We start from the raw sequence: 27,176 nt of genomic DNA, 5'->3' as shown, positions 1-27,176 counted from the left end.
AAGAGAGAATATCTCTCACTATAAAACATAAAATCATGCATGATTTTACAAAATGCCACCAACAGTTGACACTCAAATCATTGTATTCTCACCTCTGCAGTAACAGTTTGTTTAATAACCAGCAAAAATAAGGTTGATGTTTCTGCATATTCACCCTCATAGGTGGATCACCATGCTGCAATGCCATGTTTCTACAGTTGCCCAAATTGGACAAACCAAACATAAGGCAGGTTTCCAGGAACCCTCAAATTGCACAAATTAATATTGTGAATATAAAACAACCCTAATAGAAAATGTCAGTTTAAAAAAAACCTCTAATTTATGGCAAAATAGGTTTTACACTCGCATGAGGCTTAAGCAATTCAAAAAAGCTGCAATGGAAAGATTATTTTGACTTTCATAGGTCACATGATGGTATGGCTTTGAACGTGTCACAGGTGCTACAAGAGCTGTTAGTGCATCGCATAACTCTTCAAAAATGTATTGGATTATCTGGACATCGTAGACTACCACCTCTCAGAAATCCCTCAGATGTGGCCGCTCCCACATGTAAGGGACTTGCGTTTCCATTATTGCTCACATAACACGCCTACGTCGCCTTCGATTGGAAATAATGATGGATAGTGCAGCGTTTGCGAGCTTTGAGCATCCATCCCCATGCTTCTTGAAATGTTATCTCAAGAGGAAAAGTTGCACAACATCACTCAATGGAAACGCAGTCATCTTGCACAATTGTGCAAAATATCGCTTAAATTTTGCACAAATCTGCAGTGGAAACCTGCCTACTGGCTCTAGATAGGAACATGGACTTTTTTGTGTTAGCCAACATATTTACAAGCCCCTCCGAAACAAGCTGTGCCAGAAAAACACTGATTTTTAAAATGAAAGGGACCTCTGCAGGGAAGAGAACAAACAAGATCCCTGACACAGTGTACCTGTAAGGGTACTGATATTGCTGTTGATTTTGTAATTTTTTAAACAATCACCAATCCATCGATTGCATTTTTTTATGCGACACTGGTTTCAGTCTGATTGCACTCCTAAGAAACACCTTCCTCATACTACTTGTTTAACATTTTCCTTCACTTTCTTTTTCTTTGTTTTATGTCTCTGCTTCCTTTGTCTATATATTATGTGCCGCTATTAAAACAGCGTATGAATCACGGCCTCTCTTGCATTAGGGGAAGACACTGGCTGTGGATTTCGAAAGACACAAGAGCAGAATTTATAACTAATGATGAGTCAACTCTAACTCACTTGATCTCTCTGGAAAATGCTTTATTAGATTTATGTGTCTATTTGGCTCCTGATGTAAAGAGGAGGACACGCTGGATCTTGGCCAAAACAATCTTTCACAGTGCTTCCACCTCTGCAGTCACACACAAGTTAATTTTAAATTCATATATCACAAGTACTGTTATTTAAATTAAATTTGTGCCCACTATTTTTTTTTATTAATAAAATGTAAATGTAGCTTGGGAAATCTTCTCAAGAGTACAGATCCAACAAAGGGATTTAAAAAAAAAAAAAAAAAAATTAATACAAACTAGTCTGGATGACTGAAAAACAGCTCATGTGCATCAGTAGTTTTCTATTAAAATGTTCTGCATGTTTTAAATCAACTTTTGGCAAAATCTTACAACAGCCGTCCTGTAGGAAGGAACCAGTTCCTCTCCAGTTTTTCTAGTCAAGCTGCGTCTGAACAGGTTCACCAGCCACCTCAGCAGGAGGGAATCAGCTCCCTTTTAAAAAAATTACACCTGCCTGTGCCGTAATTACAGAGATCCCAGAAATCCAGAGTGATGTTTGAGACTCTTGACAATTTTTTACTCCTGAAGAAGTACAGATTTTCTGTCCTATCAGCTAATGAATTACCGTCTCACCTGGAGTTACATCCAGGTGAGACGGGTAACAATCAGCAGACAAGAGCCAACCACTGTTTCTAAAACAGATAAAACCGGGCATTTATTTAGGAGAATTTGTAACATTTCTGGGCATGTTTGTAGACAAAAATGGGTATTTTTTAATCAAGAGTTTGGGACATTTGTAGCCACATTTGTAGCAGCAAAAGAGGGTATTTTTAGTGAGAGTTTGGGACATTTTCTGCTGTTTGTGGGAACTAAAGCAGGTATTTTCTAATGACAGATTAGGGTATTTTCAAGTGGTTTTGTTGAGGCAAAAACTGGCATTTTTTATTAAGAGCTTGGGACATTTCTAGCCTTGTTTGTCATGACCAAAGTGGCTAGGACATTTTTTAGTAGTGTTTGTTGCAACAAAAGTGGGTATTTTTTAAGGAGACTTTGAGACATTTCTGGCTGTGTTTGAAGTGACCACAGCGGCTATTTTATGAGAGGCAGGGACATCCCTAGTCTTGTTTTTTAGCAACAAAAACAGGTATTCTTTTGACAAAGGGACATTTACAGCTGTCTTTGTTGCAACAATATTGGATAATTTTTAACATGTATCTGGGACATTTCCAGTTGTGTTCTAGTGACAAAAGGAAAATTCTTAAATGTGAATCAGACATTGTCAGTCAAGTTTGTAGCCACAAAAGTGCGTATATTTAACAAGAATGATTGTAGTGACAAAAAGCAGGCATTTTTAACAAGAGTTTGACATATTTGTCAAGACAAAAGCCGGTATTTTTTGCCACAAGTTTTGGACAGTTCCAGTTGTGTTTGTAGCGAACAAAGTGGGTATTTTAAGCCCAAATATAATGTTTTCTTAACCCTAAGCAAGTGTTTTTTGTGCCTAAACCTAACCACTCGATAACGACAGCATTTAGATAAAATAAAATGAAAAACAAGAATAAGTTTACGTTGTGTTTAAAGTTTAAACATACTCACTTCATATGAAACATACAAATGTAACATATCCATGATTTGCATAAACCTACAATACCGAGATTTATTCTGGCAATTGTGTTGTTGTCTGGTATCTCTAATTAGCTCGTAATTAGATGTCTGGAGTAAAAACTAGCAGCTGAGTCCTGTGTTCTTGTTCCTGATGTGATGTTTTGCATCTAAAGTATTCATAAATCCAGCCATCCAATGAATAATTCTGTAACAACAACTCCTTCAAATTACTATGGTTCACATCTTTTGAGAGAAACTGTAGAAGCAACGTGAAGACCTGAAGGTCATCTGGACACAGGGGTTCTTCATGCTGCAATCTCAGATCAGAAAACACGTCATTTATAGAAAGGCTTTAGAGTGCAAAAGTGCAGCCTTTATGTTTCATACCAGCAATCTGTGCAGCCGAGGTCCTTCACATAATATTTGAAATAATGGGATGAAAGAAATTTTATGGCGGATCTTTTAATGTGGTTTTCAGAGGACAAAGACAACATGTGCATATCTACATGGAAATAGATAAAATATCACATAAGAATATGTAAAAAATAATCTAAGATCAAATGTCAAACATGAACCAAAAAAAAGGATTATAAAAGAGGAATTAAATTATAGTACATAGGGACATGTGTTTCGTAACTGCACAGACAATAGGCCTTTTTGGTTTTAAATTGGTTACCAATGGTTACTGGCAGCCACACTGCAGAGAGTATTTTTACTTTCTGCTCTTTTCAAGAGCTTGTTTGCACCTCGGCTTGATTCACGTAGATTATCTCAAAGCCTTTCATGAGGTATACATGAATAGGATGTTGACCTGCCAAACACACTGGTCCAAATGAAACTGTTGTCACATTTTAGTGTGTGGTCACCCTGAGCAGATCAGCCTGTAATGTGGTTCTGAAAAACCAGAGAGGTTTGCTTCATTTCATCGCACATTGATCTTTTCCCTATAAAAACTTTATTTCTATTAAACATAACACACATTAACCACAGCAAAATGTAAAGTTTCAGCATACCTACAATGTAATAATGTACAAATATTATTTACAATGTACAAATACAATATGTGTGGTTTGTAGATAGTGGTGTCAGATTAGAAAACACTTACAGTATGTCTTACTTTAAGGGAAGCTACAGACTACACTTTTTGTTGTTTAACTCAGAGGACATATTATAGCAGCCATAACAAGGCACAGTATTATACTTAAGAAGAAATAATAATCATCATCTTCATTTTTGAGCACTTTTCAAAATCCATGTTACACTGTGCTTCATAGGCAGCAAAATAAAAAAACGGTCATAAAATCATCAGCTTTTTTAAAAAAGCAAAAACAATCTAGTGTATAAAAACCAACATGGTGTATAAAAAGTAAGCATTGGAGAAGAAAATATACTTTTAAAGAAAGAGAAGGCAGTTAAAGGGACATTAAAAACTCCAGAAAATGCCTACATGAAGTTTGTGGAAGCTATTATAAATCAATTACACAGTCGTTGCCCCAAATCTTCGTGATCTCACGTTTGACTAATTCTTCTTACCTCTCTATCATGGTTTATTTGGGGGTTGATGTTTTTTTTTTTCATTTAGTAGGGGGGTAGACTCTGTTTTTCTGATTTCTCTTCATTAGCATTTGCATCTTCAATTCTGCATGTAGAGCTGGCGGGAGAAACCGCGGCGCTCTCAGGGGACTGCAGGGTGAGCTATGAAGGGACCACACTGACTTCATGCACATCAGCTCTTAGATAACCTGCATACTGCAGAGCTCAACATACTGCCGAGAGGATGATCTGCTGTACTGATGCACAACAGGCAAATGGCAGCAACAATGTCTCATACTTTAAGATCGACTATTTTACTGTAACATGCTCGCTGGTGCTTAAAAAACAGTTTGACAACAAAGAGTTAATCTAAAATTTGACGCTACATTTGCTGTGGCTGGAACAATCCAGCCGACCGACTACTCACTGTCTGGTACCTTTTTCAGACAAAAACACTTTTTGAAGTAGCACACATGTTTTGCTGTTCACTGAGACACTCAGAGGACGCAGGTGTGCACGAGCTGGCAGGAAGCATCTGTTACATAACGGCTGCTTCCACTACGATGCTCATATGTTTATGTATTTGTCTGTGATTGAAGTGATGTTGGATGGTTTTTGGTACACTTCCAGTGTGGCACTACTTACTCTACTGTGCTGTTATTTCTGATGTCTGAGTGGAAATAGCTCCAGAAAAACATTTAGTCTTTTGAAGCTGCACAGGGTGACTACATTTTAGTGCAAAACAAAGTTTTGTACTGATTAAAATGCCATATGTGCTATTTGCCCAATTTAATTTTGAATCTGGTGAATGGATACTGAGGGCAAAATGTAGAGGAAATAAAGAATATGAAACTAAAATGTTTCTTTAACCTTTTGAAGTCTGAACAAATTAGCTTGATTTCTTTCAAAAACATGAGAGAGAGTCTCAAGTGACGCCGTCCGTGCACGTTGCATGTGGACTCGCCTGGTGCCATCCAATCGTCCGCCGGCGTATAATAACAACGCCACCGTTTCTGCACGAGTGCATTCTCATCTGTTCAGATGCAGAAGGTGGCTTTTGGCGTCATGCTCATACACCAGAAGCGCTGCACCTACTGGTGGGAGTATTAATCGGTCCATCGAGGCACAGTGCATTCTGGCACTTGTAGTTTTTTCACCTCTTAAGCAAAAGAGATTGCCACAGCTCTTTTTCTCTGTTTTTTTGGATCACAAAGCGCACTCTTAAAGTATCTGTGTCTTTATGAAAAGGTCATCTTCCCAGCAGTGAAATACTTATTTAAAAAGTTTATTGTTAAGTATTTAGGCCAATCAGTTTTTTATTAAAGAATAGGCCTAAAAGGAATCTCTTTAACAAACACATAAAAGTGCAAAGTTTGGGTAGATACTCTAAAAATGAAGTGCTATTTCAAAGAAAAATGATCTCAAATACATTTCTGTTAAATAGATGTTAGCCAGCATTGTAATTATTTAAAAAAAAAAAAAAAAAATCTCAAAGAAAAATTACTCACCAGAGGATGAAATCACGTACAAGTAGTTTCACTGCTGGAGGTGAAAATAATTTTGATTAACATGAGACACTTAAGTAAGTACTCCACAACTTGTGTAACCTAATATCAACCTGTTCTGGGTGTTATGTCATGATGGTAATTAATGATGTGATGTAATATGATGCACCACTGCAGCCCAAATGTCACCTCATACTTTTGCGATGCTGCACACACTTTATAATCTCTGTAGTAATCACACAGACTCTCTGTGTTAATACGACAGCTGTTCACCCGAGTGTCTCTCGAGGAGCCATTTGTCTTTCTCACCCTCTCTCACGAATTCTCAATTCTCTGATGCTGACAGAAGAGAGCCATTCAGCGGCATTACTCAAATCTCTGCGTTGTTCTGTGCATGTGTCACAGTGGACGGCTACTTGAGACTTTGAATGAGGCTCCGTATGTGAGCGCTGGCTGTCGAGGAGACAGAAGGACGGAATAATTGGGTCAGGAGAAATTAGGCTGAGTGTGAGAAATGTGTCAGGCCACTCAACCTGGTGCCACGTGGTCTTATTCTGCTTTTGGTGGTTTTAAGAACCGCTGCAGTGCCAACCATTACTGCAAGGCCAGACAATTTTTCTGAAGAGTTTTTCAAACATATGACCGGCAGTCAAAGTCACCATAGTGACGACAAAAAGCTTCATTTCACTTGACAAAAGCAGCAGCATTCCTTTGTACTGATTAAACTTTTGACACCTGGAGCGACATCATTTTCCCTGCGCTGCTTTCAGATGCCTTTCACAAATATTTAAAATGTTAAACTCTGAGCAAATTATCGCAGTTTCTTTCAAAAAAGCATTAAGCAACTTTGTAATAAATGTTTTACACATTAGTAGATGTAGAAAATTATTGTTTTTAAGAATCTAGGGGAAAATGTTAAGGAAAACAAAAAAGTTAGAGAAAACTATAAAATTATCATTTTATAATTTTCATTTTTCTAGGTCATTTTTGTGTGCTTAAAAAAAATCAGGCTCAGATTTTCTTTTACTTATAAGTAATATGTCGTATACTAATATTTGTGTGTATTTCTTTCAGATTGATATGCTGAAGTGCTCTACTTTTCAGATGCACTTTTGGAAGACATTTCTGATGTGTTTTGGTTCTTGACATGAGGACAGGAAGGGACTGTACTTGCTGAGGCTAATACGAAGTGACACTCACTTGTGACGGATTCTTGTTTTGATTTATACACAAAGACAGTGGACTCATTGTTCTCCTCAGAAAGAGACAAGTACAAAAAACAAAACCCACCGGTGCTAACTTTTCAATTACTTTTAATCAAACCACACGCTACTTGTCAGGGGTAATTTAATTAGAACTGTTAATCTTGCAGGTTACTCCTTCAGGCAGCCGTGCAGATTTGACATGACAGACTCTTCTAGCTGAGACTTTGCTCAGTTTGGCTCAGGAAAATCTCAGCAGAAGGAGCTGGAGGAGCAGGAAGTATGGGCGGATGAAAGTCTAGAGTTTAGAGAGTAAAAATGGTCGGGTGGGTAGATCACGGATGGCCAGCAAGGTGGGCGACTCCCCTCCCTTCCTTCTTTAACTGGAGCTATTGGGAGCATTATCATTTAAACTAAGAATAACACCTGAATCGCCAGTTGAATGGCTGGCTGGCTGCCTGGCAGGGATTTCTGTCATTCCCAATGTAATTAGTGTGTAAGGGGAGCCAGGAGAGAGTGGCGCCAGACTCAGGCTGAATAATACAGGGGGAGGTGGAGGAGCACTGATGGATAATTTAACACGGATCTCCAGGAGCCAGCTACACTTTGCAGTACCTGAGTGCACTGCAGAGAATTTTCTGACATGTGAATGTGCTCAAGTGAAGGAGTTGAGACAAACTGACAGATTTCCATAATAATAATTCTCCCTTTTTTTCTCATTCTTGTAGAAAAAGGCCTTTATCTCAGATGATTAATGTGCAACGCTCAGGAGAGAATGCCAGAGCGAGAATTATTATTCATAGTATTCATATGAAATGATAAATGTTCTGATAAGCGCCATGTTGTTCTTTTCTGTGTGTTTCCCCGGCAGATAATTTTCCGCAAGATCAGTGAGGTGAAGAAGGAGGAAGAGGAGAGGCAGCGGGCGAAGAACGAGGTGCAGCTCACCATCCCGCAGGACCATCCCGTGCGGAAGCTTTTCCAGAAGTTCAAGCAGCAGAAGGAGCTCCGAAATCAGGGAGCAGCGGCCGCCTCGCAGCTGGACGTGGAGAAGAACCAGCTGCAGGTGGAGCACCACCAGCACCTGCACCCCCACAGCCTGCAGCTGGGCCACTCAAGCCTGCAGCACTCCCTGCCGCTCAGCCTGCAGCGCCCCCCGTCCTCCATGCAGAACGGGGCTCCGCCCAGCAGCAGCGTGCTGACCGTGTCTCAGGTCACGCCCATGCAGAGCTCGCTGGCATACAGCCATCCTGGCGAACCCCCCGCCAAGCAGAACAACTGCGATATCATGGAGCTGCAGCCCAGTTGTGCTGGAGGCGGAGGTGAGCAGACTGTCAGGCTCAAAATCAATACCAGCCCTGCGCTCGCCAAGCCGGCCGTCAAGGCCAGCGGCTGGATGCGCCTGAAAAACAACATGGCTCCAGTGGAGGCCAAGAAGGAGGGGCTAAACAACAATGTGAAGGCAGTTTCCGTGGAGATGCTCTCTCAAGAGGGTAAAAGTCAGGAAGCAGGAGGAGGTGGGGATATAGAGGAGGGTGGGGTTTCCAGCAACAATCCCCTCCGCAAGACGGACTCCTGCGACAGCGGCATCACTAAAAGTGAGCTGCGGATCGACCGAGCGGGGGAGGCACGGACCCCCGCTGCGGTCACCCCCCTCCTCCACAGCCCTCTCCCCGGAGGAGCGGGGTCCCCTCTCCCTTTCTGCCCCATCCCGGAACAGGCCCTGCAGGCGGCGCTGCATGAAACCCGGTTGGAGCTCCGGGAGGACATCCAGAATCTGGGAGGCCGTCTGGGCGCCCTAGAAAGTCAGGTAGCCGAAATTATCAAACTGCTCTCGGACAAGAAGCGGCCGTCCACGGGGACACTGTCCGCCGCCGCCACACCGAAAACCAAAATCCAACGTCAGGACATTTTCACCGTTTCTAGGCCTGTTTCTCCAGACTCAGAGAAGGACGAGGGGCTCTGAAGAGAGCTTCGCCAGTGGTGTACGGGAACATCCAGTGATCACATGGCACATTGTCCTAGAATGATCACAATTATCAGTTCAAGGTTACGCTCATTTTTTGGGCACCAGTTACGCCACTGGTCTTAATCCTCCAAGATAAAAAGAAAACTGGCTTCTTTAACATTTGCACACTGACTTTTACCTCCAGGTCATGTGGGAGTCGTCGCTCCGCAGTGACCTTGGTCCCGTTTTTGTGATTGTACATACCTCTCTATGCATGTCCAGCTGGATTCTGGCCTGCCAAAGAAACAACTACTGAACGTACTTATTGCCTGTATATTATGCAGTTGACTGCATGCAATTTAAAGAGACATTTTATTGAGCTACACTGTAAATATAAATATTTTTCATTGATAATTTACTATGTGGACATTCAGGGTTTGCATACTGGTAGCACTATAATTGAATAACAAAAGGGTTTACTGGCAAAGGGATCGTGCATGGATTATTTAGAAATAGTGAAAAAGGGATGAAGGTTGGGGTTTTTTTTGTTTGCCTGTGAGATGAAATGAAAGTTTGATTCAGCTTTGCCCACTACGAACACAGATTCCCAAATGTGACGAAGAAGTATCCCTGAACACATGAAGGGAACTTTCTGGTATGTTTTTATATTAATTATCAATTTGCTTCTTATAATAATTTCTATTTTTGATTACGAAAATGTCCTTAGTTTCATGTTGGGTGAACCCTTCAATGGTTATTTTGTTAGATTCCTCCTTGTCTCTATGCATTGCTCGGGTTCGTCGCTAAAATATTCAGATTTTGTTATCATGTCGGTGAATGAAGGATGTTTTTTTTTTGTTTTTTGTTCCATTCCTTTGCATGAATCAGGGATGGCAGAATGCACTTTGGGTAAAGCTGGGACGGCAAGAAGGCTTTGGGGAAATAACACAGAGTTTAGTTCACATAAAAGTCCACTCAGCACAGTGACATGTAATCCCACAGCCCCAGCACCACACACACGGCAGTCTTAACCAGCGAGCGTTGCGCTGAAGCCCCGCTCTGAATTCCATTAAGCTTCGCCGCAAAAAGCTCAAGTAATAAAAAATGGAATACTGTACTTTTTATGATATCAGTTTTCTAAATCTGCATGCAAAGGAGTAGTTTTATGCTCCAGAGTGCATATGTGTGTGTGTGTGTGTGTGTGTGTGTGTGTGTGTGCAAGAGCTGACACACACACTTAACATGCACACACTTACACAGTGTGGCGGCGTCTCTTGATGTGGACCCTGATGGCCCCGGGGAGAGTTTCTCTTCACAGGAGGCAGATCAGTTGGTTTTGTCAGAAGTCAAGGTTTTTTTCAGACGCTGTCCCCCCTTCAACCTGCAGTGAGCAGCACTCATCACACGACACACACATGATATTTATTAAGGCAGAATAATAAGAGTAAGGCAGAGCATAGATGTACAGTCGCCATCATGAAAGCCTTAAATATTTCGAAATGACTAGATTCACGTCATTTCTGCTTTATTATGTGTACAGTGTGGTTGAATGGACAGGTGGCAGAAAACAGGCTGATGTCAAGTAAAATCTGGAGCTCGTATTGGATTGTCCCTTTAATTTCTTTTTACGCCTGAAACACACCTCTTCCTGTTTGGATACTGTGTGAGCAAGCAAACATCAGATTGTTTACGTTTTTCGTATTAGTATACAAGACAAAGAAATTACTTATAATAGAATATTGAAAATGAAACCGACTTAGTAATAATGTTGCACTCAGTTGCTTTCTTGAACAGTGACAAAAGTAGCTACATAAAGATTAACAAAGAGAGGTTAAAACCCTACATACATACATACACATACATGAGAAAGAATCATTGATGTCATGTCAACATGTTTTTTTATTCTTGGAAAAAAGTTTAAAACTTTTACAGTTTTCAGGCTCTCAAAACTTCCCCCCAAACCACTCACTGCACTGAAATTTAAATTTCCCATCTTGTCTGAAGTCGATCATGATGTTAGACTTCGTTCAGATTTGTCTCTCCGCTGTCAACAGACTGGAAAATGATGAGAATTAATAACTTTGTAATGCTAATTGGCATAAAATCACACTAGTTGACAACGAGCTGAGACACAAGATTTCTGTCACAATATGCTAATCTGATTTCGCTTGAACATTTTTGAAAGAACGCCGTTTTAATGGCTTTCGTATTTAAATAATTTCATCCTGAGCACATGAGCCTTTTTTCTGTACCTGCTTCACACTCACACTTTGTCACCGCCGAGAGTTTCTTCTCGTTCTCTCTGCTGTTGGCCACTGAGCGGATCCCCTGCACAAATCAGGGGTAAGTGCCTTGCTCAGGGACGCCTCAGCAGCAGTTTCAGGCAATCTGGCCCCCCGTACCAGAAACGCAAAATTAATATATTTGAGGATTTCCATGATGGCTTCTACTGTACCTGTGTAGATCTGCAGTTTGCTTCATATCTTTAACTCACTGACATGTCACTTATATAGAATATCATGCAAAGCTATGCAACATTTGACTCTTAAAGGCTGATTCTGGTGGACTTTTATAACTCCATAATATTTAGTGTCGATAGGCGAGCCAGGATTAGGGTCATAAATACAAATATATATCTAGAGGAGAGACAGAGGATTTGTTTGCGTGTGCAGAAAAGATATCAGTTATTTATATTCACCAACCAAACATGACACCTAAACTTACCAAATGATGGGCAGCATAATATCAAAATGAACTGTCTCTTTGTTTTTTTTAGGGAAAGCAGTGACACTGTCAATTCAGCAGTTCAGTTTTAATGGAGCGCCACCAACAGGTCAAAAACTCCTAACTCTTGAGTTCATGACAAAATAGTGTCAAAACAAAAATTCCTTTTAGATTTAGTTGTATTTTAGATTAGTGCCAACATGCTAATTTGCAGACAACCTGCTAACACAAAAATGTTAAATATCAGCAAGATCATATCCAAAGTTAAAGGGACAGTTCACTCCAAAATCAAATATGCATATTTTTCATCTTACCTGTAGTGCTGTTTATGAGTCTAGATTGTTTTAGTGTGAGTTGCAGAGTGTTGGAGATATCGGACAAACAGATGTCTGCTTTCCTCCCAAAATAATGGAACTAGATGTGGTGCTCAAAGCGCCAAAAAATACATTTGAAAAACTCAACAGCATTCTCTCTTTCTGGAAATCATGACCCTGTTACTCAAAATTATCCACAGACTTTGTTATGAACAGTGTCATGTAGGAACTATTTTCTCTCTACCAAACTACACTCAAAGAAATAAGTGTGCATGTACTCATGGACGAGAGGCTTGTGCTAATGACAGTATAGGCTGTAAACATTAATGGCGACCTCCACAGCTGAGGTGTAATGTTAAATAGCTCAGTGGTGCTGGGCGAGCTAGCAGTAGATTCATGCTTCCTTCTGGGCAGTGACACGGTTGGCGAGCAGCCGAGTGCAGCTGAGTGTGCCCGAGCAGTTAACTTCGGCCAGCGGAGTGACTGACTTCCAGTTAAGTGCTTCGCTAGATTGAATGGCAGACAAAAATGTTTAATCTTGCAGCTTTTTTAGACCTCCAAAATGTTTTAGAACTGGATGGCTTAAATCTAGATAGTGAAATGAGTTTTGATGCTCAGAAATAATTATCTACTGGTCTATAGATGTCTCTTTCCCAACGTAAGTCAAATTAAAAACGTCTTTCTTGGCCCATGGGCATCACGTGACGGACGTTGTAAATCCACTTTATAAGTAATAATAACTTTATTTGTGTTGCACTTGTCTAAACAAAGTGACAAAGTGCTTCACAAAGTGCAGAAAAATATACAGTTACAATAAATAAAACAAAGTTAAGAGCTAAGAAAAAGGTGTGCTCAGAGCAAAAGGACATGAAACACAAAATGTCCATGATACAAGTGGCCACTTTTTGGTCACAGTGTGAATTTTCATCAGAGCCTGATGTTTGGAGCTTGGTCCAGAGAAACAGAATACTGAGCTCACGTTATCAGGATGCTCTCACCAGGCTGCCACAAGGCGAGTGCCTCGTACTTCTATCTCTACGGCGTATATCTAAAATTTTTGGCAACTCAAACCAAAACAGTTTAGACTGATAAATAGAACTATTTTTGACCCAGCTCAGATTGGCTCTGGTCTAATTATCTCAGAATGTGACTGTCAGATTCAGCAATCGTTCTCCATGGGTGCGTTTTCTTGACCCGTGAAGACCTCTACTGACTTACTTCTTTTAGTAGACTTTCTCCCCACCTTTCAAAACTTTGACTTTTATCCAGGTCCTTTATGTCTTGAGCAGATTTGAAAGAAAAAAAAACCCTTAATACATTTCCAGTACACTTGGAAATGTATCCCTAATATTTTCTTATAGAAGTCTATGTTGTGGTGCACTCCAGGTTCCATACATAAACTACGTATGTCTGCAATATTGTGACAGATGGAGCCATTTTTGAAGTTTGGCAGGAAGAGCTTAAGAAGGAACTCTCTGAATAACTTTGAAATCTAGTACTGAGAAAATCCACAATTTTAGATTTGCAATACAGTGGTTCTATTTTGAGAAATGCTCCCTCAGCAGTTAAAGTACATGATGAGATGTAGATGCAGAACAGGAGACTCCTCGGACGGCTTCGACCGCGTATCCAGTTAGAGAGTTTTCCTGCCTTTGTCAGGTTTTGTGCGGAGACACGAGCGGCAGAGAGCTCATCCTCTTCTTTATTAATTTGACAAGAGAATGAAGGGCGACTCCTGTGATCTGAGCCCTGCACACACACACACACACACACCTACACAGCTTTCAGCACAGGATTTTTCGGCTTTGCCACTTGAATGTACAACCCCAACCACGGCTCTGCTCTCCTGAATCTTCACTGGGAGCTTATTTTGTTTCTTCACATTTGGAGAGCTCTCCTCTCTTCTCTTCTTTCTCTCCTTTGTCACTTTCGGTTTGACACTGGAAGGAGGTCCTCTTGTCTCTCGTGGACAAACACCTCCTCTCTCTTTCTGCGTTTGTTTTCTCTCCTCGAGGGCCTCCTCTGTCTTCTCCACCTTCACCCCTCTGATCCCGCTTTCTCTCCGCCCTCTCCCCCCTCTCTGATCTCCCCTCTCTTGTAACTCCATCACGCTCTCCTCAGCATGCTGATGATGTGCGGTCTGTCTGCGTCGTGCCGACCAACTGACACCATGAATCCACCTCTCTGGGGACGGATGGGCACGACCGCAGGGCCTCGTTTATTAAAATTATCCTTCGGCTTGATTTGATTCTGCATATTGCATTGAAGATGACACTGAAACAAATGGAAGTCATTTCCTGGGATAGTGATAGAATTTTTTATTGTTTGACTTATCTCACAAAAAAATCAACGCAACCTGCAGGATTTTCTCACCAGGATTAATTTTTCATTAGCTTTAGCTCGCTCCTAAAACTTATTTTAATAAACGGGGCCCTTTAGGAAAAGCTTGTCTCTTTTTTCTACAGGAATGTGATCAATTTCTACTGTTTTGTTAAAGCAACGGTAGGAAGCAGCACTGAAATCCCACACTGACTCATGTATTGTTTTACAGTTGCACACCTAAACTGTAGTGTCAGAATAATAAACAGCCGTCTGGGATACTCTCTCTGGGCTACCTGTCTCTCTTTGTCTGTCTCTCACTCTGTTTTTAGAAACCTCTTCCTCTTCACTCACTTTCCGAAAGGGGCATTAAGTAATCAATAGCTTTTATTGATCTGTATTGACACACAGTAGGAGCTGGAACAACACAAAGAGGCCGCTTTTCTCTGCTGCAGGACGGCGATTCACCTTCGGTGTCCTGTTGAGCTGTAAGTAAAAAACAAACACACACAAACAAACTTTTCTTAGAGAAATTAAAAGGGGACCTATCAGCTAACTTTCAGGTTCATGCTTGTATTTTTGGTATCTACCAGAACATTTTTACATGCTTTATTGTTTAAAAAAGAATAACACTTTCTTTCATTTTACTTTCTGTTCTGAAACACCTGTGTTCACCCTCTGTCTGAAATGCTGCATTTTAGAGCCTGTCTCTTTTGGCAACTCCCAAAAAAACATGTTTCCCTGATGATAGCATGTAGCTACATGTAGCATTGTACTTGCTACTGGGGGAATGCCTGTTATGGAGAATAGTGGCACTTTCTTACATTAAAATCTATACGTTTTTAAACCAAAACCTTTTACATATGCACATATACATACATATTCTAGCAAAAACCTTATCCAAAATTGAGGAGAAATTAAAAGCATTGTCAACCCAAAAAAACATGTTCATGACATTAGCATGCAGCTTCAAGTAGCAGAGTACTTTACAGCCATGGAGTATAGTGGCACTTTCTACAGTGAAAAAAAATCATCAAGAAAAGCTTCTAAATCAAAATGTTCACAACTGGATTTATTCCAGCAGGAATCTGATCTGATACTTGATTCTGAGGGAAACGTAGAGTAAAAGTGAAAGTTGACAAAAATATTAATACTCAAGTAAAGTACAGATACTCCCAAAAAATACTTACTACTGTACATAAGTAATAATACTTTGTTTTATTACACCACTGACCTATTTATACTAATGCAGAATGTTTGACTTATTTACTCTTGTTTGTGTTTATTTATTCTAATTTACTATTTTGTTTTTCCTTCGAAATCCAAAGCCAATTTCTCAGCCCCTAAGGTTAATATTTTTTATGAATTCACTTAGTCACCTTCCCAGTGTTAATCATTAATGCAGAGTTGCTACATATGTATGTAATTTTTGCACTCTCATTGCTTTGCTACTTAGGTGAAACTCAGGTCAGCAGAGTTCATGCAGCGAACTTGCAGCGTTTTAATGCACTTGAACGACTGGATTTTCTCTGCTCTTACGCTAACTGCTCTGTCAGAGAAGGATGTTGGAAACTTCAACTCTTGAACTTCCCATTCTGTCCTGCGGCTCCACCTTTTCAGACACCTTTAGTGATATTCATTGCCCCCCCTCTTCTCTGGCACTCCCTCCTCTTCTTTCCTCAATTTTACTTTTCTATTTATTTCTGTCTTTGTGACCAGAATTAATATAACAGGCTCCTGGCCGCTGCTTTCTAAGAGGATCAGTCTAATATGAAATTATCTTTAGTCCAACATCACAGAATCTCATTACTTTGACAGTTCAGACATGTTCACAGACTTTAAGTGCCGTCATTGTTGCTAGAGTTTGTGTTGTTTCAGCTTTTTAAAACGGTTGATGCCATTGTCTCATCGGTGTAGCTATTTACCTGTCTGCCTTTCTATCCATTAATCTGTCCAACTAATCCAATCAGGCATTTCTCTGACATCAGGGACCGTTTGTGGTGTGAAAGGCTCTGAGTCTCCGCAGCCAATTAACGGCAGACAGCAGAATTATCACGGTTAGTTTCCTGGGGATGGTGAGTGCCGACTGAGAGCGAAAGGAAACACAGGAGAAATTAGCCTGTCAAGACTCTGCTGCAGCTCCAGCCTGCCCACCTGCAGCCTCGCCTGGACACATGAAGCCTCCGTTGTCTCTAAAAAAGTTCAAACTGAACCTCATTTTGGTGCTGACATGGAGCCTGTGCTTATCCGCATTAGCTTCTCCTCAAATAGTGAGGAGGAGACACACTCTTTTACCCAAACTGACACCCGTCAGCACGGTATGTGATGGCAGATTCTCCTGGAAAACATATTTAATTGCTGCTGGTGAAAAGTGAAAGTGTGAAAGGCGTTTTCTCTCAGCGCAGTTGCTGCAGTTTGAAGTGAAGGTGCTTTTGAAGCTCATTTACTCCACAATTGCTTCTTTTTATTGTCAGTCATGATGTGGAGGAGTTAGTAGTTTATCTTGGTGTGAATCAATGGCTTCAGAGGGAGTTTCACTCAGTATTTGAGAGCATTTTTCAAAGCCAAACATTACAACTTAACTCAATTTTTGGCTTTAAAATATTAAATATGTAAAAGTATTAATTAATGAGTAAAATTTCTCTTAAAATGTCTAAAATGTGGGGGAGATTTTCAACACATTTTTCACAAGTGGTTAAATATAGATGCTTTCTCATGCTCCTTGGTGTGTGATACAGATGCCAAAAGGTACAAGGTACAAAGTAAACGTAGTTTAAGAAGAAATGAAATTTAAGGTGATCCTAAACCCTGCTACGTCTTTTGGAGTCAAAGGGGGGGTTGAGGAGTCTCACAGCCTGGGGAAAGAAGCTGCTCTGTAGTCTGGTTTTGCTGCAGCGGATACTTCTGTATCTTTTTCCAGATGGCAGCATGGTGAACAGACTGTGGCTGGGGTGGCTGCTGTCTTTCAGTATCCTTTGGGCAGCACCCTCGAAGTGTCTGTATGTGATGCAACAGCCTGTTCTTATTCCCAGGACGTCACATGCCACCACTAAGTGACAACTTCAGCATGTGATATGGATGCCAAAAGCTGCCTGTGGCATCTTTAAGAGAAGTGCGGGTCTTTTACTGAACTCTATACTGAGGGAAACTGATGTAGTTCAACAAGCAAAAAATCTGTGTGTACGGCAGAAGAGTGGTGAGCTGGATATGTCAAACAAACCAGACTTTGATTGAGGTGATCACAGTTCATGTCCAGTGTGAAACCAAAGTCAAACATAACATTAGGTGCAATCAAAAGTCATTGATGTTTTAATGTGTCAGTATGCAACTTACATACGGTCATCACACGCTAAGTCATTCACGTGACATTACATTAGAAATACATTTATTTGAACTCAAAACATGATGATATTTTGTCCTTAACGAAGTAGTTTTGTCACCTAAACCTAACTGGGACCATTTCACAACATAAACTACGTGTAATGTTTCTCTGCAGCCTGTTAGTTGCTATGAGACGCATGAACACTGAACAAAGAGCGGTCACCTGGGTGAAAGTCTGTGTTTGTTTGACCCATCGACTACATCTCCCTTTTGCTGTTTATTTTACATCCGTTGCTCTGAGTCTCAAATAATGCTGTAACTGGATTTCCATTGCAGTCAGTTGAAAGGCTGCTGCATCTCATAGACACCAAAGGGTGCTTTCGGCATCAGTATCACATAGCAAGGGGCTAGACGACGCGTGGGATGAACAGACTTAGGTTTTCTGTCTGTCATAGATTATGTCAGCTAAGGTCTTAATGTTTACTTTAAATTTGTTAAGGCATAGCTTTTTCTGCTTTTAAAATGCAGAAATTAAGCTCTAAAAAATGTAATGTCTCAGAGCAGCCTGATGAAAAGGCCACTTTCAGACTTATTTATTATTCATCTCTATTGTTCTCAGCACAGATTCAGCTGGATGACTCATTTAATGTCGATGATTAAGGGAGAGTTGGAGAATTAGAAACTATAATTCAGTAAGAACACAGAGGTGATATGATTAAAGCTTAATGGCACAGATTTAATTTTACAAACTTGGGAGAGTGACTCCTGCCTCAAATATGTAACTTAACTTGCAGTTCATATCTAAAGATGAATCCGTCTAATGTTTATTTACTCAGTACACATCTTATGAGATGAAACTGAACTCTGAGTGACGACTGACTTACAACGATATGTCACTAAACCTCACCATACCAGTAATAGTTTACTCTGTAGACACACATAAAATGACTCTCAAAAGGGAAAGTGATAGCCAGTTAGGCAGAAAGAAACCAACAGGGAAAGTTCCTGTCTCTCAGGAGTAATTTTAGATACGGGAAGTCAAAAGAAGTAAAAAGAAAATAGTATTTCTTTCCATGCTACAACCACAACGGTGATAAATATTACAGCTAAAGCAAATCTTGCATCAAAAATTCTAAACAAATAGTCAATGTGATGTTATTTCACTTCATCAGACCCAAACTGGGGCAGTCTCTCAGTCTTATATTCAATTTATGTAAGAGAACCACCTGAAAGGCAAAAAGCCCCCTTCTTGCCCAGAGTTGAACCCTTTTATTTACAGTGACGCAGTTACACAACCTTTCAGAAGACAGCAGAGCCACAGTAATGACACAAAACTGGCTTTTTTGAAAAAGAAAAAAAAGAAATATATGGCCTTTAATGTTTCCTAATGGGACTGTAAATACAGTAAGTTTTATCAAAGCTTATATCTGCGAGAATGAAGAGTTAAAACCCCTCAACTGATCTTTGTGGTGTTAGTTTGGCGTCAGCTACTTTGAAATATCTAATTTTGTCCCTTGAAAGTCAGTTATTAGGCACTGAGACGTTTTGAAGTGTCTTCTTTGACATCAAACGCAGCAGTTTGCCCTCAGAGCTTCATGTGGATGAAACGTGTTTTGCTCCAGACTGGAGACTACAATCATGTTATCCAACCCTTCCCCTTAGCTGCTGTCCATATCAGTGGAAATACTGTAATGAAGCTGAATACTTATATAATAACCTTTAATTATCAAGTGAAAATTCTGTTGGATGTTTGAGGATGCTGTTAAAAATTGGAAAATTGACTGTTAAAAGGAAATGTCTCCCCGTGGACCTAGAATGAAAATCGAATCAGCCCATTGATTATCAGCTTCAGAAGGGTTGGTGTGGTTATGAAGAGGTCAATTGAGCATAGAGAAGAAAATAATCCATCCTGTTTGAGTTTTCTAATATAATCTCCCATTTATTGCCAATAACAAATCCACTCTCTTGGTCCCTTGATGACAGCTCTTCTTTTTCAAAGAACGGGTACAGTCCTTTTTTTCAATTGCAGTTTTTAACATCTTCTCCAACAAGATGCCTTGTCTGATGTTATGTTTGCTGCGTTCAAATGGGGTCTTGTTTACCATGATCAAGAGACAAGTCTTTTTGAACGCCCCCGTCATGTGGTATTTACCATTGATACAGAAATGTAGATACCTCATTGGCTGCTGTTCTAAACTCGCTGCAATGTGTGTAAATGGGCGCTATATTGGGGAGGTCAAGTACACGAGTACATGTGTGTTGAGAGATGTAGATTTCACTTCAAAATCAACTGTATCTGTGTTTCGTTGTAAACATCAGAAAGTGAACAGGATGGTGGTTACTAGTTTGAATTCATTTTCATTAATTTTTAATTTCAGTGATTTTTCTCTTTAAATAACTGCATGTCTTTGTTTCTTAAACTAAAGGCTTTTGTTTCATCATCACACTGTTTACCAATAACTGAAGTAAAAGATGAAGAAATGGTGTGTATGTGCATGACTTTGACTCTGTGTGTACATTTGACAAAGCAGGTTTGGGTGTGTGACTCATTCATGTGTGTGTGCGTGTATGTGTGTGTTTCTGGTTACAGTGTCTGTATGTGTTCTGCCTTCATTTCTTACATGTAAGACAAGTGTCTGATTTCAGCAGATTACATCATCAAGAGGAAACTGAAACAAAGCAGACTTGAGGATATCCAGGATCTGAAGCCCTCTGAGCCGTCATCATCACGACACTGAGGCTGCGCCCCTTTTGGTCTTGCTAGAGCACTCCACAAGTAAGCAAGCAAATTTCTATATGAATGGCAACTATTTCCAGAAAAGAAATGTTTCTTATGTACTCAAATTCGAACATTCTAGGTCTCTGCATCATGATGGTGCTACATATTAACTCACTTAATGTGCCTCTTCATGACTGAGCCAAGCCTTTTTTGGGAATTGTGTGTTATCATCAATCATGCAGATTAGTTACACTTACGTCTCTAACCCCCTAACTAGCATGGGAGCTAAGCTGTGTGGATGCCACATTAGTTCAGACCCAAAAGTTACACAATATCACAGACAAACTAAGTGATCAAAACATCAGTAGATCAGCAACTCCCATGTTCAGCGAGGTAAAATTACAGTTTTTGTCAACAGAGTCTGGTGGCTTCGATGAGCGATATAGCAGTCTCAGTTCTTCGTGAGAAAAGGCTGTCTGACGTGAAGGTGAAGAGGTGCAAAAATTACACTGGCTACTGATAAATATGTCATACAACCCTACTTAAAAATACTACAAACTTCCCCTTTCAGTTCTTATTGTTACTATCAGCGCTCTATACATCACTATTTTTTCCTAATGGCTGAGTTGGAGTGACCTGGAAAAGAACACAGTTGGACGCGCCCTTTAAAGGTTCCCTGTTGAGTTTTGCTACGCATGTGTGTGTGTGTGTGTGTGTGTGTGTGTGTGTGTGTGTGTGTGTGTGTGTGTGTGTGTGTGTGTGTGTGTGTGTGTGTGTGTGTGTGTCAGTTTTGTTTCTTCTTGTGCAAACACACTAGCATGCACATACACGTCCACAAGCCAGTGTTGCATCTTTATTCTACTGATGTACAGAGGCAGGAAAGAAGATTACAGGTTTGAAATGTTTAAGAAAACAAACACTGGCTTTATAAAAGTTATGAGGAAGAAAATGCATTTATAATGTCTGTTGGACTTCAAGGACACACAGTCAGTTTTGATGCGAAACACTGAATTTCTAACAGAAACTTTGTTTACAAGAAAACTCCACAGGGACCCTTTTACAAAGACATGAGAGTGGAGTGGACTCAACCTTTGTGGGCAAGAAAGCAGATAAGCGCCTTTTAGAAAATGCAAATTGTTCTTTTAGATTTGCAAACTTCACAATCCATAATGTAAAGAATCTATGTTTGATAATTTTAAATATCTATCAAACACTTCATCACCTTAGTTAAAATGATGAAAAGTTGTCTGTGTCCACTTTAGATTACAACTGATGAGCACGTTTCATGTATATACATGACTTAATCTCAATCAACCTCGTGTTTAGCATATCTCAAAAGAAAACGCATCACAGTTTCACTGTATGCTGAGATGAAAGTGTTTTTTTTTTTGTCATTATTTCTCTCTGTATTTATATTTCTAGTCGCTCCTCTACTCACTTTCTTCTCTTTCTCCACTGTCAGTTCCCATTAGTGTTGGATCATTAGGTAATAGATACCTTCACATTTGCATTCAATTTCTTTTGGTTGCTTTCAATTTTGTGCATCACCTCTGGATGAAAGCCCTTAGATCCCTAAAATGTGAGGGCAAAGCAGATAAAAACTGCTTTCTCTGCTGGTTTCTCTGTCTGAATGGCATTATGTAATGCCTAATACAGTGGCATAGTAGCAGTGGTGTGACCTCCCCGTGTAGTAGTGACATTATTGTTTTATCTCCTGCAGAGGTGGTGGGCGTGCTATGACCTCTCCGCCACCCTGAACGGTTGTACATCAAAGGTAATTAGGGCTGATAGGCTGACAGACTGTATCTGTGGAGGTACTCATATTAATATATTTAAAGCTCTCTCTTTTTTACTCTTACTCTGAGATTGATTCAATTTCTCTACTGCACTTTTATGCTAAGCATCACGACAACATTCATTTTTTTAAACTGTAAATTATGTCCCCAAAGGAAAAATTTACCAATATCTGTTTTTATCTAGGTAATAAGATACATTTTCTTAACTTTAATAATTTTAATTGCAGCAAATTTTACCTAGAAGACTGAAAAAAAATAGATTTTATTTATTCGAGCCACCAGAAGTTGAATTTGTAATTGCAATAATAAGTTATATATTTAAAGAAAAAAAACACATTTTTTTGGCATATGTGCATTGAAACAATATTGTCACACAAAAATCACAATAATAAGAAGTATGAATTTCAAAGTAATAAAGTTTTGAGTCTGAGTGCCTCCAAACATCTTTTCCTCCTTTGTTCGAACCCAACAAGGAAACTGGTAATTTATTGCTTTCCATGATTCCACAACTGAAAACCACTATGTGCAGAATTTCCAGCCAGCACGAGCGAGTTCATCAATCAGCCCTCACCCACACCGCCTCCGTCATATTACATGTCAATGGTAATAAAGGCGTTAACAATCAAAGGTAGCTGGGTACATCCCAGGGGAAATCTTACCCAACAAAGCTGCTCTGCCACTCTCTCCGTCGAAGCCTCGTCGTCTTCGCAGATCGTCCTTCACCATCCGCACGTTCCCGGAGGAGCGACTGTATAATTCATAACCACAGTTGGTACCTGTCAGGCTGTTTCAGGGGCAGTGGAGAAGAAGTTGCCCTTAATCCTAACCTGCAGTTTACGAGTGAGAGAACATGCTGACCCTGTTTTAGTGACCTAGACTTACAGTAGTAGCTCGGGAAAACACTTATTTCTGATTAGCCTGAAAGCTGTCAAATGATTTCAGGTGTCTAACTGGCTTTACAGTAATTCAAATTTCACTTTGTGCATTCTAAAACATTTTTAATGATCACAGACCAGATCAGAAATAAAATAATTATTTTAGACCAATAAATCAACTAGGCTGTTATATATTGGATGATATTAGCTTATTGCAGGTATACTATCATCCATGATTGATGCATATATCAGCTGATAAATGACAAGAAATTGCAGTGCAGAAATAGATATGAAGATAAGAAGGATAAATATAAATATTAATATAAATAAATTCATCATGTTCTCATCCCAAGTCGTCACATATTGCCGCTATATCAGCGGGCGTCAGACATCAAGACAGGAAGCAAACCTGACTGCTGCATTACAGTACGGGTTCTGTTGGTTGCATTCACCACCATTCACAACTCTCTTTTTTCTTTTTTTTTTTTTTAAATCACATTAATCCTAGGCTGACAATCTTGTCTTTCAGAGGGTGTACTGGGCTGAGTTTTAAAGCTACAGCGATGATTCTGTTATTTGAAATTAGAGGACAGAACCAAGTGGTACCAACAATGTCATGTTAGCTTCTCAGGAAGGAGACGCAATAACGCTCCAAAGTTAGGCTAATTTTTGTCGATGGAAAAACAGCATGACGTCACAGGAGTCTCTTGACCTCCAACAAGTTCTCACTCCAAACTCGTCACATGATGCTGCTCTGGCAGGACCCTCTGCGTCAGCCTTTGACGTTTTAGGTATCCTTGTGCGTCAGCTGTTTACGCTTCGGGATGCTGTTACTGTGATGTCAACAAATGCAACAGCAAGGATTGTCACAATGGATGGGATAAAGCACTAAAGCAACCGCTGCCATCCGGCTGTCCATCAGCGTATAATAACAATGCTGCCGGTTCTATCCAACTACGTTATCATCTGACCCGTCTGTGCATGTTACATGTGGATGCAGAAGTTGGCTTTTGGCGTAACACTTGAACCCAGAAAGCACTGACAGAGCAGCGCTGTTTGACATATTCGGAGTGAAAATGGGCTGGAATAATGCTCCAAAGTTCAAATTTTAAGTTCAATTTTGGCGATGGAAATCAGCATGGCCATTTCACAGGAGTCCCTTGACCTCTGACCTCAAGATATCTGACTGAAAATGGGTTCTGTGGTTACCCATGAGTCTCCCCTTTACAGACATGCCCACTTAATGCTCGTCCCATGCAGTTTTTTACTGTCATTCTTATCAAGAAAATCTGGTAGGGATTGCTTTACCTCGTCAATGTGGACTTCATATCTGTTTTTAAAGCAAAATAATGGAAATAAAAATGCGATTAAAACATGCAATTTAGCATGATTAACCATTGAAATTCTGCAATTAAACTAAAAAAAAAATATTGTTTTGCAGCTCTCGTTTAAAGATAAGCTCTCCCTGGTCTCTAATGTGAGTCATAGTGTCTCCCCCTGAGCTCCCAGAGGACATCATAGACCTCAGGCTAGGAACCTCTGTTAAAGGTTTCATGGTTTCACTAGAGCCTGCTCCTCCTCCTCCCCTGTCTGCTCCTGCCTTATAGTCCTCCTGCCCCACCTCCCACAGCCAAATGAGGAAGTGGTAATGTCAGGAATGATTAGGGCAGCGGGGGTCATCAGAGCGACTCTCCTGTCAGGGTTGTTGAAGATAACAGAGGTCTCAGGAGAGCCAGCAGTCCAGACAGCTAACCTCTCCTCTGCCCGTCCTTTTAACCTCTCCACTTTTTCTTTGCCCCTAAAAGCCTCTTCAGGACTCACTTGGATGGCTGTTTGCATATGCATTTCATCCTCTTTTTATGGCAGGATAAGTTTATTTTCTGCTTATAAGCACAATTCTACAGAGTTTATGGCTGCACACAAGTGCATTTGCATGACAAAAAATAACTGCCTTTATTGTCATTTTATCAGCTGCAGTTGTGAAAGAGAATCCAACAATAACCTGTTTTATGTAGTCTTCCTTTTATTTGGTTTTTGGGATAAGGAAGAGAGGTCTATTTGACAAAACTATCTTAAACTACAGGGACATAACTGAAACTAAATGTTTATTCAACACTCAGTAATTTTTTAAAATGGCTCACAAAATCTGTGTCAGCCAAATAATATAAATGTGCATGTGCTGCATTTTGCTTGAGTCAAACCTTTGTATCAATTGAAGTAAAAAAAAAATCTATAATATTTGCTAAAAACTGGATTTCCTCCAGTTCTAACTCCACTTCTTTATTTTAATTCATTTTATTTTATTTCCTTTTTATTTCACATTTTATTGCTGTTATTACTTTTGGTAATTTTGATCTTTTTATTTGACATTTAATGCTTTCATTGCTTGGTAATTTTGGTGTTTTTAGTTGTATTTTTATATATTGACATTTTGCTTCCTGCATCTTGCATTTTTTGTCATCTTCTTGATCTGAACTCTACCCTAGTTTTGTCTTACTTATGTTTGGTAGGACTGTTTGGCCTTCTGTGTATCCCGTTTCGGCTTTTGCTCTGCTTGTCAAAGCACTTTGTAAACTCTGTTTTTAAAGCTGCTATATATCTAAAGTTATTATCATTATTAATATAAAGAACAACTTATGAGCAACTGAAAATAAAGTCGTTTATATACAAAATTTTAACAAATAACAACAAAAAAACATTTAAATCCAAAATTTTAATTCAGCAGAAAAATCTAGTGTGAACCTAGACAGTGCACCTAGTGAAAATTCTCAATATGCTTAATACAGTAAAAAATAAAAAGGAAAGCCCAGAATGACACCCTAAAATAATACAGTGCATGTTTTTATGATTTGATGGCGGTGGGATCAAAAATTACAATTTGAATGGGTTTCAACAGAGCATTTTTTGCACTTAACAGTATGAATGTAACAACAATTTTGTTTACAGTGTATTTTAGAAATATTGTAGTAGCTGGGCTGGAAATTCCAAGATGAAACAAAAATACAAAGCCTTGCCAAAATGTTATGCTATATGCATGAACACAGCCAAAGTTATCAAAGGTATGAAAAATGAAAAGCATGTAAAATGCAAAACAGTCAAGAGTTAACTGACTTTCATATTTCTGAAAAACAGGCAAAAATCAATGAGGGTCAGTACTCTGAAGGGTGTATTTCACCTAATGTCAGTCACTGTGTTGAAACTGACCTCAGCCGAGGAAGTAAGCTTGTTAGTGAACCACATAAATCAATGTACCGATTCAGGATCTGAGAGTGGAGCAGGATCAATAACAGCTAATGATTATCTAACTGACACAGTGTCAGTCAGGATGGTAACATGTTCTCACTGAGCATCATGTAGTTGACCTGATGATCCAGAAGACATTGACTGCCAAAAGGTCACAGATTCAATCCTCTAATGCTATTAGTCAAAGTCAAACCTGTAACCTACTGAGAGACTGAGAATACTACACAAAATATATCAATGCAGTGATTTTATTTATAATGATTAATATGTCAGGTAGCTATGTCTCAGTGACTAGGCTATAGTTTTATGGTTTGTTTGACCATTGCTGTATTATCCAACAACTTGCATTCTAGAAATGTAAAGTTAGGACACACAACAACTTTTTTCATTTTTTTCTCTTTTTAGCTGTGCCAATCTACTCCGTTTGCACAATACTAACTAGATAATGGGACTTATGACGGCATACCGATAATTCCTACAATAAGATTTTTAGCCGATAGATAGAACCGATAATACTACTAACATGCCAACTATTTTCATAATCAGTTTTATTTTTTGTGCAAAACTATTTCTTGGTTCCAACTTTTTATTTTTATTATTTTATTTATTCATTTCTTCTTCTTTTTCTTTTTTGTTTTCTTATCCTGTTATTTTATAGTCATCTTGATCTTAGGACAGCTCAGAAAATTCAATAATAGTATATTAAGAGAAAACTCAAAATAGCAGCACCAAATTAATTTAATTTTATATTTATTTTTTAAATTTAAATTAATTTATATAAATTTAATTTTTGTGTGTGTGTGTGTGTGTGTGTGTGTGTGT

At 39.5% G+C, this 27,176-nt stretch overlaps 1 protein-coding gene across 4 annotated transcripts in view; it reads left to right on the top strand.

The window, feature by feature from the left end:
- kcnh5b (potassium voltage-gated channel, subfamily H (eag-related), member 5b) overlaps nt 1-14,686 on the top strand; it is a 187,471-nt gene extending 172,785 nt beyond the window's left edge. For all 4 annotated transcript variants that reach the window (XM_088087523.1, XM_088087522.1, XM_088087521.1 and 1 more), the window contains one exon: nt 7,967-14,686. In XM_088087523.1, the coding sequence (XP_087943649.1) occupies nt 7,967-9,061 (1,095 nt within the window). In that variant the 3' untranslated portion in view covers nt 9,062-14,686. The remainder of the gene's footprint in view (nt 1-7,966) is intronic.
- The last annotated feature ends 12,490 nt before the right edge of the window (nt 14,687-27,176 follow it).

This window comes from Plectropomus leopardus, chromosome 14, assembly GCF_026936395.1.
Source record: "Plectropomus leopardus strain MGB_pleo_1.0 chromosome 14, ASM2693639v1, whole genome shotgun sequence".
NCBI classification, from domain to species: domain Eukaryota; kingdom Metazoa; phylum Chordata; class Actinopteri; order Perciformes; family Serranidae; genus Plectropomus; species Plectropomus leopardus.
Note: the sequence above shows the minus strand (reverse complement) of the source record. Positions and strands in the feature narration are given on the sequence as shown.